Source organism: Nomascus leucogenys, chromosome 11 (assembly GCF_006542625.1).
Source record: "Nomascus leucogenys isolate Asia chromosome 11, Asia_NLE_v1, whole genome shotgun sequence".
Lineage (NCBI taxonomy): Eukaryota > Metazoa > Chordata > Mammalia > Primates > Hylobatidae > Nomascus > Nomascus leucogenys.
Window position 1 is genome coordinate 58635935 of NC_044391.1, and position 13148 is coordinate 58649082.

The 13148-nt window shown below is 53.7% G+C and overlaps 2 protein-coding genes across 2 annotated transcripts in view; one reads left to right on the top strand and one right to left on the bottom strand.

Annotated features, from left to right (window-relative positions):
- LOC100602869 (keratin, type II cuticular Hb6) overlaps positions 1 to 13148 on the bottom strand; it is a 61312-nt gene that overhangs the window by 17606 nt on the left and 30558 nt on the right. The gene's annotated exons all lie outside the window — the stretch shown is intronic.
- LOC100603673 (keratin, type II cuticular Hb1) lies at positions 38 to 5667 on the top strand. Its single transcript, XM_003252108.4, has 9 exons — positions 38 to 469; positions 1278 to 1486; positions 2304 to 2364; positions 3125 to 3220; positions 3433 to 3597; positions 3855 to 3980; positions 4254 to 4474; positions 4757 to 4788; positions 5087 to 5667. Exons 1-9 carry the CDS (start codon positions 101 to 103, stop codon positions 5323 to 5325), a joined length of 1518 nt encoding a protein of 505 aa, XP_003252156.1. The 5' UTR covers positions 38 to 100; the 3' UTR covers positions 5326 to 5667.

Genomic DNA, 13148 nt, shown 5'->3' on the forward strand with positions numbered 1-13148 from the left:
CATAAATAGGGCTGTGGTGCCCTGAGGAGCACATTGGAGTTTCCATCAGGACTCCAGGTCCCCTATCCTGTCCTCTGCAACCCAAACGTCCAGGAGCATCATGACCTGCGGATCAGGATTTGGTGGCCGCGCCTTCAGCTGCATCTCGGCCTGCGGGCCCCGGCCCGGCCGCTGCTGCATCACCGCCGCCCCCTACCGTGGCGTCTCCTGCTACCGTGGCCTCACCGGAGGCTTCGGCAGCCACAGCGTATGCGGGGGCTTCCGGGCCGGCTCCTGCGGACGCAGCTTCGGCTACCGCTCCGGGGGCGTGTGCGGGCCCAGCCCCCCATGCATCACCACCGTGTCGGTCAACGAGAGCCTCCTCACGCCCCTCAACCTGGAGATCGACCCCAACGCGCAGTGTGTGAAGCAGGAGGAGAAGGAGCAGATCAAGTCCCTCAACAGCAGGTTCGCGGCCTTCATCGACAAGGTGGGTGTCCTGGATCACACCCTTCCTGAACCCCCACCACCTACACAGCCAGGGCTGGGCACTGAGGATGGAGTCAGAGGCACAAAGACCTCTGCCTGCCTGAGATCCCAGTCTGATGGGAGTGGCACACAGACACACAGACAGACAGACGGACACACGCACACACAGACACACAGAGGCGCTCAAGATGCAGACTCAGATGGCAGTTCAGATAGAGGGAGCTTGTGAAGGAAAAGTGTGGCCAGGCTGCTCTGGGGCACAAGCTAGAAATCAGGGATTTGGGGGTGGGAGGCATGTGACCGCTGCTGCTGAACTCAGAGGGGTTTGGGCAGCCCCAGGGTGACAGAGTAGGGCGCACTGACTTCCAGATGACATAGGAGAAGGGCTGGGACAGCTGAGCTCCCTTCCAGATGGCCTGTGACACCCTCTTCCTGGCACCATCCCCAGAAATCCCATCTGTGATCTGAACCTGAGTACTCTGCCTGTGAGGGTTGCTGATCACCTAGTTTCATAGTGAGGGGCTGAGCCTCCACTTGTGTTCATCTGCTTGGGGCGGGGGGGGGGTCACTCAACTCCCAGGGAGCAGGCACTGACACCACCCAGCCCTTGCTCCACTCCTGAGTGGGAAATCTAGACACAGATCATGACCAGGAAATCCAGAAATTGTCTGTCTCCCACTGCCCACCTCTACTCAATCTCAGACAAGCTCCAGATTTGGGGGTTCCCATTAAAGCACCTCCCTCACAAGCCCCCAGAGCTGGCTTTGGGGCACCAGAAACCATCTGCCCCTCCTCACCCCGAATGGCAGGTGCGCTTCCTGGAGCAGCAGAACAAACTGCTGGAGACAAAGCTGCAGTTCTACCAGAACCGCGAGTGCTGCCAGAGCAACCTGGAGCCCCTGTTTGAGGGCTACATCGAGACTCTGCGGCGGGAGGCTGAGTGCGTGGAGGCTGACAGCGGGAGGCTGGCCTCAGAGCTTAACCATGTGCAGGAGGTGCTGGAGGGCTACAAGAAGAAGTGAGTGTGGGCAGGAGGGACGCTGGGCACAAGAATGGGGTTTAGGTTAAGTACACTGGATTAGACAATAAGAACTCCCAGGTAGGGTGAGTGGCCATGACCATTAGATTGACCGAGGGTGGCGGGGTCTTTTCCTTTGTGGAATCTTTGCCCAGATACCTGTGTAAGAGGAGGGCTGTGACTCCCATGACCTGTCTCTGTCCCACCTCAGCCTTCTCTTCCTTGAGCCACATCACCCAGCAGCTCTCCCCTGCGCTCGGTGGGGAGGAAGCCTCTGCAGGGTCGAGGCTTTCTCTCCTAACACTCAGCCCCTATACCTGCCCTTTCAGATGTGTAGCACGTGTCAGATGTGAGCCCAGGGTCTCTCACGAGTGACAGGTCTTGGGCTCTGGGTGTCCCACTGCCTTGGGTTCTAAGTCCTGAGGGTCTGCGGGTCCAGGAGGCCCCATACCTGAGCTGGGATTGATACCAGTGAAGGGAGGCTGGGGCTACAGTCCCTGGGAGGCCATGCTGTTTACTCCCAGGATGGGGCTGGGGGCTGAGTCCTATTTGCCTCCTGGGGGACCTCAGAGCCCCTTTGGGAACAGGACCGGGAGGTCCCAGATGAGCCCTCTCCCTCCATAGTTCAAAGTGGAGAGAGAATCCCAGACACATCCCACATCCAATCAGAAAGGGCTCAGCTAGGCTGCCAGGCCAGGGCTGTGTGGAGGTGTTTCTAGTACTGCCCCTATCGCTGTGATGAAGTGTGATGTGATGGGGGCTCTGCAGAGACCTGCCCTGCCCTGACCTCTCCTCTCTGCCCTCTGCTCTGTGTCAGGTATGAGGAGGAGGTTTCTCTGAGAGCAACAGCTGAGAATGAGTTTGTGGCTCTGAAAAAGGCAAGTGACACAGGATTGAGAAGCACAGATCTGTGGGATCTCAGAATGACAGGCTCTTCCTGGGGACATACAGGGGGTCTCAACCTCAGTGTGGGGTGCAATGACCTTTCCGCAGCAGGCTAGGACTGCCCAGATGCAGGCCTTTGTATGGAGCATCCAGGGCCTTGTCAATGGGCAATGACCCGGGAATATCCACCAACACCTGCCCTGGGTGAGGGGATGGCTGCACTGTCCTCTGTGTGTCCTGCTGTGTTCCAGAGGTTGTGGTTTGTGATTGAGTTCCCTGGAGACATAGCAGACTCAATGTCTCTGCTGAGAGACAGTGCAGTCTGTCTAGCATTCTGGGGAGTCTGACCTTGAGGCAGAGACACAATCCCAGGGTCTAAGGGAGGATGGAGAAGAACCAGGAGTAGCCCTTCGGCTCTTGGAGCACTGCTGGGGGACAGGAAAGGGTCAGGGTGTGAGAGCTGGGGGGTCAGTCTGGGCAGGCTTTCTGGAGCAGGAAAGGGGAGAAAAGAGAGATAAGAAGGTAAGGAGCAGTTAAAGGCTGGTGAGCCGTGCCCAAGACAAACAGGGTTTGTCTTCAGAGGGGCAGAGGATGCCAGGTCACCCCGGGAAGAGCCAGAAGGGAAGGAGAGGACATGGGAATGAGACACTCGGGACTCCTTTCCCCAGGCTTCATGGAATGGGTGGGAAGAGAGAGGAATCTAGAGGCTGGATCACCAGGGTCCTTGAGCTCCAACACTCCCCACCTTTCCAGGATGTGGACTGCGCCTACCTCCGCAAATCAGACCTGGAGGCCAACGTGGAGGCCCTGATCCAGGAGATCGACTTCCTGAGGCAGCTGTACGAGGAGGTGCGGGCTCAGGGGCCAGGCAGAGATCTGGAAGCCAGCAGAGAGGAGAGATGGGGGTGGGAGTGTTGGACAGAATGTGGGTAGAGGTTGCAGTCCCTGAGGCTGTGTGAGGGGGCAGGGCTGGGGACCAGAGAAAGCCTGAGGAGAGGGAGTCAGGACATGGTGGGTGGGGCTGTCTTCTCAACTAAAGTCACTGCCCTCACCTCCTGCAGGAGATCCGCGTTCTCCAATCCCACATCTCAGACACCTCCGTGGTTGTCAAGCTGGACAACAGCCGGGACCTGAACATGGACTGCATCGTCGCCGAGATTAAGGCACAGTATGACGACATTGTCACCCGCAGCCGGGCCGAGGCCGAGTCCTGGTACCGCAGCAAGGTGAGTGGCACAGGACGCCTGCCTGCTAGACATGGCAGTGGGAGGGATTTGAGATTATCTATTAAATAGGCTTCCTTTTCTGGGGATGCACTAGGGATGAGAAGAGATGGCTGCCAATCTGAGGTTGGGGTGGTAGGGCAGGACTGCCACGTGTGGTTGCACAGGCTGAGCACCGTACAACCTGCAAATCATCCGTCGTGCCCTGAATGGATGGGAGTCCCCACCCTGAGCCTCACGAGCATCTCTACTTCCCCCAGTGTGAGGAGATGAAGGCCACGGTGATCAGGCACGGGGAGACCCTGCGCCGCACCAAGGAGGAGATCAACGAGCTGAATCGCATGATCCAGAGGCTGACGGCCGAGGTGGAGAATGCCAAGTGCCAGGTATGGCGCATCTGTGCCCAAGGTCAGAGAGACTGAGGGCCTAACCATTGTCACACAGCCTATGTGTGCCCTACCTGGATCTCAGCATTCATTCTCCAGCCCGTTTGTCCATGTAGAGTCCCTGGTCGTGGTCTCTCAATGAGGCCCAGGCGATAAAGGCAAGAGGCGCTGTTCTGGGGTGCTCCCAGCTTGGTGGGGAGTGTGGTCTCATTTGGATGAGCATCAGAGAGACCTAAGGACTCTAATCTACCTTGTTCTTTCTGTTCTCTTCAGAACTCCAAGCTGGAGGCGGCGGTAGCGCAGTCTGAGCAGCAGGGTGAGGCGGCCCTCAGTGATGCCCGCTGCAAGCTGGCCGAGCTGGAGGGCGCCCTGCAGAAGGCCAAGCAGGACATGGCCTGCCTGATCAGGGAGTACCAGGAGGTGATGAACTCCAAGCTGGGCCTGGACATCGAGATCGCCACCTACAGGCGCCTGCTGGAGGGCGAGGAGCAGAGGTGGGTCCAACCAAGCGTGGCCCAGAACCACCCTTCCCCATCCCTGGCACAAGCCTACCCTTGCCCTTGGCTGAGCAATGGCCAGGGCTCTGGGGGAAAACAAAATTATTATTATTCACTTCCGGTGTGGGGAGGGCTGGTGTGTGAGTTTGTCTGAGGCAAGCTGTTCCCTCAGACTCTGTTCTTAATTGACCAGTTGTGGACCCTACCCTATGAACTGGGGAGCTTTTTCAGCCACTCTGGGGCAGTCACTAATGTTGCCTTTTTCTCTTTTGCCCTCAGGCTATGTGAAGGCGTTGGGGCTGTGAATGTCTGTGAGTATTTGGGGTCCAGTGTGGACAGATTTACTAACTCCCTGTGATGGAGGGCAGAGTTTGGAAAAAGGAGTGTCACTGAGATTGAATATAAAAGAGTGGGCTGGCATCACAACAGGAGGGATTTGGGGTTAGACATCCAAAAGACCCCAGCTCTTGGACTAGATGGACCTAGAATTATCCACTAAAGATGCTTCTGACTTTTCATACCAGAGCTCAGGTCTTGAGCAGGGGCGGTGGTCAGGAAGGCAGGATGGCTTGCCCTTCAGAATTTTGACTCAGCCTTCGGGGTTCACAGGTGTCAGCAGCTCCAGGGGCGGGGTCGTGTGTGGGGACCTCTGCGTGTCAGGCTCCCGGCCAGTGACTGGCAGTGTCTGCAGCGCTCCGTGCAACGGGAACGTGGCGGTGAGCACGGGCCTGTGTGCACCCTGCGGCCAATTGAACACCACCTGCGGAGGGGGTTCCTGCGGCGTGGGCTCCTGTGGTATCAGCTCCTTGGGTGTGGGGTCTTGCGGCAGCAGCTGCCGGAAATGTTAGGCACCCCAACTCAAGTCTCAGGCCCCAGGCATCTTTCCTGCCCTGCCTTGCTTGGCCCATTCAGTCCAGGAGCCTGGAGCAAGTGCTCAGCTACTTCTCCTGCACTTTGAAAGACCCCTCCCACTCCTGGCCTCGCATTTCTCTGTGTGATCCCCCACTTCTGGGCTCTGCCACCCCACAATGGGAAAGGCTACCCTAGAAAGAAGTCCCCTGGCACCCATAGGAAGAGGCCTCAGGAGCAGGAAGGGCCAGGACCAGAACCTTGCCCATGGCCACTGCCTTCCTGCCTCTCCCCTTCCTCCTCTGCTCTTGATCTGTGTTTCAATAAATTAATGTAGCCAACCTGGGTCTTGTCTGTGTCTCTATTACCCTCCTTAAGGTTCAGGGTTAGGAAGGGTCCCCGAAGTCACATGGAGCAGCAAAAGGCCAAGCCAAGGGTCTCCAGTACAGTTTTCTATCCCTCGCCTCACAGAAGGTTCAGATTTAGCCAAGGGTTGTGCTAGGCCCCTATTTGATGTAACTTTATCCACAGAACCCTAATGATACACCTTGCAGATGAAGAAGCCAGAACTCAGAGGCACTCAATAATTGGGGCAGGGTCCCCCACTTAGTTGGGTGGTTCATCTGGCGTTTAAGCCCTGTGTGTGTCGCTAGTGCTCATTTCTCTAAACTGCAGCTGTCTCCCAGAAAACATCTCATGCATATCTGTAAACTGATGGATCATGAAAATCAGATTCACCAATCACTCAAAGCTTGAGACAACATCACCCACTGCTTTGGGAGGGAAGACTCATGCCTGAGTAACTTATTGGAATTCTTTAAGGGGTGAATACATGAATATGATTTAAAGTTTCAAAAAGCCTTTGATGTTAGCTTTCTTTTTTTTTTTAATGGCGTCACTCTGGAGTTTTGGAGACCTGCCACAGCTGATACATTTTCCTCAAAGACAGAAAACAGCACATAGCAAGATGATGTGGCATAGAGGGGGGACACGGACTCCAGCCAGACTGCCTGGGCCCCAAGCTGGGCCCTGGTCCTTCCTAGGTGAGTGGGTTGGGCAATGTATTTACCCTCTCTGTGCCTGTTTCCACACCTCGAAAATGAGGATAACAGAAAGGGCAACCACCTCATAAGTTGATGAGTTAAAGGATTTCATATATGTAAAAGGCTTAGATGGTGCATGCCACAAAATTATCACTCTATTTTTTATCATTAGTGTTATTCGTTTGCAGAATGTAAAGTAGAAGTCCCTCTAGGGATCAGGGCCTCTTATGGCCAACCTCTTATTACATTTACATCTGTGATCAGAGATTGCAAGTACAGAGAGAAATCTCCGTGGTTACCAGGGCCATTCAGCTCCTTCATGCCTGGAAGTATTAACTTGACACTGACGAGGTAGGGAAAGGGGAAGATGACAGCTCAGCCCCACTATGGACCAAGGTGACTCCCTGAACATACATCTTTAAGCCAGAGTGAATCTCTAAACTTCCAGTCCAAGGCCCAGAAAATACAGCAGAAATGGGAGTCCCCCACCCCTACCCTTCTGGGCACTAGAAATGATTAAGAATATTAAGAGACCAGAAGTGAGCGGATTGAAAAGAACAAAGTCTCTTGTAAAAGCTAGAATCAAACCAAGGTCTCTCAGCCACCCCGATGGAATTCTGAGCAGGACACAATCCTGGAAAGTTCCAGAATTTGTGATCAATCATTCCAACCAGCCCTCTGTGCTGTGACATCACACGGCTCAGAAGCTGGCCCTAGGCCAGGTGCAGTGGCTCACACCTATAATCCCAACACTTTAAGAAGCCAAGGTGAAAAGATTGCTTGAGCCCCAGAGTTAGAGATCAGCCCGGACAATACGTGAGACTCTATCTCTATAAAATATAAAAACATTTAGCTGGGCGACGTGGTGTGCACCTATAGTCCCAGCTACTTAGGTGGCTGAAGCAGGACAGCTTGAGCCCAGGAGGTTGAAGCTGCACAGTGAGCCATGTTTGCACCACTGCCTCCAGCGTGGGTGACACAGCAAGACCCGGTTTCAAAAAAATAACAAAACAAGAAGCAGCAGCAGCAGCAGCCCCTGTCAGGAGTCCAGACCTGAGTCTGGAGTATTTGGGGTCCAGTGTGGACAGATTTACTAACTCCCTGTGATGGAGGGCAGAGTTTGGAAAAAGGAGTGTCACTGAGATTGAATATAAAAGAGTGGGCTGGCATCACAACAGGAGGGATTTGGGGTTAGACATCCAAAAGACCCCAGCTCTTGGACTAGATGGACCTAGAATTATCCACTAAAGATGCTTCTGACTTTTCATACCAGAGCTCAGGTCTTGGGCAGGGGCGGTGGTCAGGAAGGCAGGATGGCTTGCCCTTCAGAATTTTGACTCAGCCTTTGGGGTTCACAAGTGTCAGCAGCTCCAGGGGCGGGGTCGTGTGTGGGGACCTCTGCGTGTCAGGCTCCCGGCCAGTGACTGGCAGTGTCTGCAGCGCTCCGTGCAACGGGAATGTGGCGGTGAGCACCGGCCTGTGTGCACCCTGCGGCCAATTGAACACCACCTGCTCAAGCACCAGCTCCATCCCTCCCTAGTTCAGAAGCCAACTACAACTCCAGTCCTGATGCACTTCTCACCTCTCCCAACTTCAGCCTAGCTGGGCCTTAGTGACCTGCCATATTTCACTCCCTCACCCTCCCTCTAGCTCTGACCCTCTCTTCCTTCCTACTCCGGCCCCACAACCCTCACCTCCCTCTAGGTTCCCATTCCTGCACAGGCTCAGACAGATGAGCAAGGTGGGAAGGAATCAAACAAATAATGCCCCGGGTGCAGAATGGCGAAGAAAATGGAACATCTCATTGTGTGACCTTTAGCAAGTCACCTCCCCTCTCTGGGCCTTAGTGTATCTGCTAATGAAATACAATGTTAGGGGCTGGGTGCAGCGGCTCGCGCCTGTAATCCCAGCACTTTGGGAGGCCGAGGCGGGCAGATTACCTGAGGTCAGGAGTTTGAGACCAGCCTGACCAATAGGAAGAAACACCATCTCTACTGAAAATACAAAAAATTAGCCAGGCGTGGTGGTACGTGCCTGTAATTCTAGCTACTAGGGAGGCTGAGACAGGAGAATTGCTTGAACCTGGGAGGCAGAGGTTGCAGTGAGCCAAGATGGCGCCATTGCATTCCAGGCTGGGCAACAACAGCAAGACTCTGTCTCAAAAAAAAAAAAAAAAAAAAAAAAATGCTTGGATTAGGTGGCTGCTAACATCCCTTACCAATTTAAAGCTCTATTCTTCTTTTTTTTTTTTTTTTGGGTGTGTGTGTGTGTGTGTGTGTTTGTGTCTGACAGAGTTTCGCCCTGTTGCCCAGGCTGGAGTGCAGTGGTGCAGGCTCAGCTCACTGCAACCTCCACCTTCCGAGTTCAAGCAATTCTCCAGCCTCAGCCTCCCAAGTAGCTGGGACTACAGGTGCCCGCCACCACGCTGGGCTAATTTTTGTATTTTTGGTAGTGACGGAGTTTCACCTTATTGGCCAGGCTGGTCTCAAACTCCTGACCTTGTGATCCGCCCACCTCAGCTTCCCAAAGTGCTGGGATTACAGGCGTGAGCCACCGCGCCTGGCCAACTCTGTTATTCTTTGGGAGAGGTAGGACAGGATTAGGGGCTAGAGGGAAATGGGGAGTCCAGGTTTCATGCAACTGTGCGGTGTATGCGCATGTTGTCTGTATATTCATTCTGCATTGCTCAATGCCTAGAGGTAACTGTGAGTGAAGCAATATGATTGCATCCAGGTACATGCACCTTCCAGGCACCTGTGTGGAAACGTGTGTGTGAGAGAGGTGGCGAGGATTTCTAAATGTGTGATTATACATGTGGACATGTGTGCATCTATGTGCTGAAAACGGGAGGTTTGTGGGTACGTGTGGATGTGAGTGCAGTGTGGGTACATGGGTAGACCCATATGAGCTGGTGAGGTAGGGGTCACCGATGTGAAATGGGGCTAAAGTGGGAGTAGTGATGGGCAGATGCTGCTGGGGGTCATACTAGGGAGGTGCCCCCTGGCTAAGGATCCCTTGCTCTAACCCCTAGGCTTGCCTACTTATTCCTCCTGCCCTACGGTCACTCTCACTCCAGGTGGGGCAGATGGAGTTCAGCCACCCTTGGACTTTGTAGAGCTTTCTTTAAAGGGGCTCAAAACTTGGCCGGGTGTGGTGGCTCATGCCTGTAATCCCAGCACTTTGGGAGGCTGAGGCGGGCAGATCACGAGGTCAGGAGATCGAGACCATCCTGGCTAACACGGTGAAATCTCGTCTCTACTAAAAATACAAAAACAAAATTAGCCTGTCATGGTGGCGGGCGACTGTAGTCCCAGCTATTTGGGAGGCTGAGGCGGAAGAATGGTGTGAACCTGGGAGGCGGAGCTTGCAGTGAGCCAAGATCGTGCCACCGCACTCCAGCCTGGGCGACAGAGCGAGACTCTGTCTCAAAAAAAAAAAAAAAAAAAAAATTGTTGCAGAGGGCTCAAAAATCTTCTAAAGAATTCCAGTAAGTGAAATAATAGTTATATAACTTCCTATGCTTTAAGCACTTTACATGCAGCAATATCTTTTCTCAAACAACCCTCTGATAGTTACTATTCTATTTTGCAGCTAACCTTTGGCTCAGAGGGACTAAGTAGGGAAGAAAATAAGGGAAAAAAAAGCCAAGCACAGTGGCTCACACCTGTAATCCCAGCACTTTGGGAGGCTGAGGCAGGAGGATTGCTTGAGGCCAAGAGTTTGAGACCAGCCTGGGCAATATGGTGAGACCCCATCTCTACAAAACTTTTTTTTTAATTAGCAGTGCCTGTAGTCCCAGCTACTGAGGAGGTTGAGGCAGGAGGATCACTTCAGCCCAGGAGGTTGAGGCTGCAGTGAGCTATAATCCTGCCACTGCACTCTAGCCTGGGTGATAGAGCAAGACTTCATCACTACAAAAATGAATTTAAAATTAAAGAAGAAGAAAAAAATGAATCTTCACAATTTAGATCTAGAGGAGGGCAGGACTGAGGCCCAGAAACAGGTGAAGAATTTGGTCAAGGTAAGAACAAAACTGGGAACAGGATCAAGGCCCTTCCTTCCTTACTCCAGGCTGGTCTGGTTGATCTCTTGCAGCTGAAATCACAGCAGGAAGGACTGCATTTAGACTCCACGAGAGACTTCCAAGGGGTTATGCAGAATGCCACATACCAATGGTCAAAAACAGGGCCCAATACATCTCAGGACAGGACACACCAACCAGGACCATGCAGCCTCAACCCCATCACATCTACTCTGTGGCAGACCCTGGGGATGGATGAGACCTTCACTGCCCTCCAGGGGCTCAGATAGAGACATGGCCACAGCCAAGTTAGCATCTGACATGTTTAAATACAATGGAGTGTGAGGCAGGCATGGAGAGCCAACAGAGGACTCACACCTTATGGTGCCCTTCTGCTGAGAAGCAATGACTGAACTGAGGACAGCCCTCCTCCCTTCAGAAGCCAGCCCGACTCACAAAGCTTATAAATGGGCTGGGGAATGACTCTCCATAAATGCACTGGGCAGTTTCCTCCCACCCCAGCCTGGAATGTGGCCCGTGGCCCATGGCCAGGGGAGCCTCTCAGGGAATTAGTCTCCAAACCACAAACATTGCTTGTGACCCACAGGGCCCTGGCCCAGGAAGAAACTCAAATCTGACCCCAAAGCCCTGGGGATCTTCTGGATTGACATCAGGCAAGTCCGGGTTCAGTATTTGAAAAGGGAAAATGTGAGCAACCAGTCCTGAGTGACGCAGGTTGCAGAATGTAACTTAGATCCTGCCTACAATTCCCACGAAGTTCCCTTGTTGACATGATCATCATAGCAGGAGCTGGAGAAAATTGGCCTTGAATAGCAGAGAATCTCATTATCCCCTAGCAAAATGCAAGGAGCACAGAGCTGGACTAAAGAATCTTGAAAGACTCTTCAGGCAGCTTATTTGCATTTGCGAGTGTTAGCAGGTCAGTATTTATCAACCAGGGCTGATGTATAAGCCCAGTGGGGCCATGCCCCCTACCCCTCAGGAGGGTGGCAGCCTGCTAGCCAAGTTTCAGTCCCATTCCTCTTGCATGAGACTTTTCTGTTTACACAAGAAGAGGGCCTTTTGGATACCTGTCCTCTGGGCAGGCACCCAGAAGAACACAGCAGACACTCTGGCACTAGAGTGCCTTAAAAAGTAAAGCCCAAGCCTCTGGCCAATGACACACTTTAGCCCCACCCAGGGACATAGAAAGCAGAAACTATTGTTGCATTGATGATGTAATTTCATGCAATAGAAAGGAATGTGGGCTCACTGTACAGAAGCTTCTCTTGGGCCTGTGTGGCAGGGAAAGAACCCAGAAATCCAGCCTTTATCTTAGCCACCCCACTCCCCAGACTGATCTATCTTCCGACCTCCAAAGTCTAATGCCTTGTAAAAACTCAGACCAACTTACACCCTGGATCTGATGTAGAGACAGAGCTGGAGCCTCCGTCTGATTTCACAGCCCACGATTTCCTCCACCATAGTGTGTTGTTCCTCTGCCCGCCACCAGATCATATTAACACAACTGGGTGGCCCAATTGTGTGTTAAACCAGAACCCAGGCTTGGGCCACCCAATTGTGTTCCTATCTCTCCAGCCCCCATCTGCAAGGGCCACCTGTCCTCAAATGCCCCATCAGGGTGATAGAAGGCACTGGCCCAATCCCCATCCCACCCTTTTCTGTTTCTGCTCGGTTTCCTCGTCTATGGCCCACCTCCCTACCCAGAACCTCATCTCCAGGAATCCTAGAGTGTCTTCCTCACCATCCTGTCCCCTGCACCAAGCACTATGAGGCCATTCAGTAAGTATGTGTGGAGTGAATGGATGGATGGAGAATAGAATTCTCAGCTCTGCTGCCCAGAAGCTATGGGCCCCAGGCTAGACCCTTCTGCATGAATGAACACTTTCTCTCGCTTTCCCCACGGACTCCGGGCTTCCCATCCTAAAGACTCTGGTTCTATAATATCGAATCACCATACACTTAAGTCACATAGACCCTCACACCAGGAGGGGAGGAGGTTGCTTCCTGGTACTCTTCTCGCCCTGACCCCTCCACCGCAGCCAGGTTTGTCTGTGCTCTGGGAATGGCCTGGAGAATCCGGGTTTAAACATCTGGCAGCTCAGACCACTCCACAACTTTCTATTGCAGAGAAGTCCCTGGAAAGAAGGGGTGGGAGCAGTTCAGAGGGACAGGGTTCTTGGTCCAGGTAAGCTGGCCACCTCTACCCAATGGCACCAGCGTCCAGGCCACCTGCACTGGGGATGGTCGGTCATAGTCCTGTAAGCTGTGCTCCAACGCCTCACGTCCCGGTGTGGGAGGCAAAAAGGAAAGATGATGTGGGGTCAGCTCTATGGGAGGGGGCATCTGACACAAGAGGGCTAAGTCTTTAGGGCAGAAGCTGAGGGTTCCTTGTCTTCTCCGGAGGGAGGCGGGAAGGGTTCAACATCTGCGGGAGCTGCTGCAGCTAAGCCCCCGACACAGCCGGGAGAGCCGCAGAGCGCGTAGCCGCCGCCAGGGGCGCTCGTCTCCATGGCGCCGGAGCCTGCTCGCGGCTGGAGCAGGCGGGCGGAGCCCGGGGCGGGGCCCGGCTGAACGGAGGACGACTGTCCGAGGGAGGAAAGCCCTTCCTCCCCCAACCCCAAGCCCCAGAAGACAGACTTGCAGACATCTCCTCTAGCGGACAGATACACAGACCCTCCTCCCCACCAGGAGACAGATGTACAAACTCCCCCAAAGGAACAGGTACACAGACCCC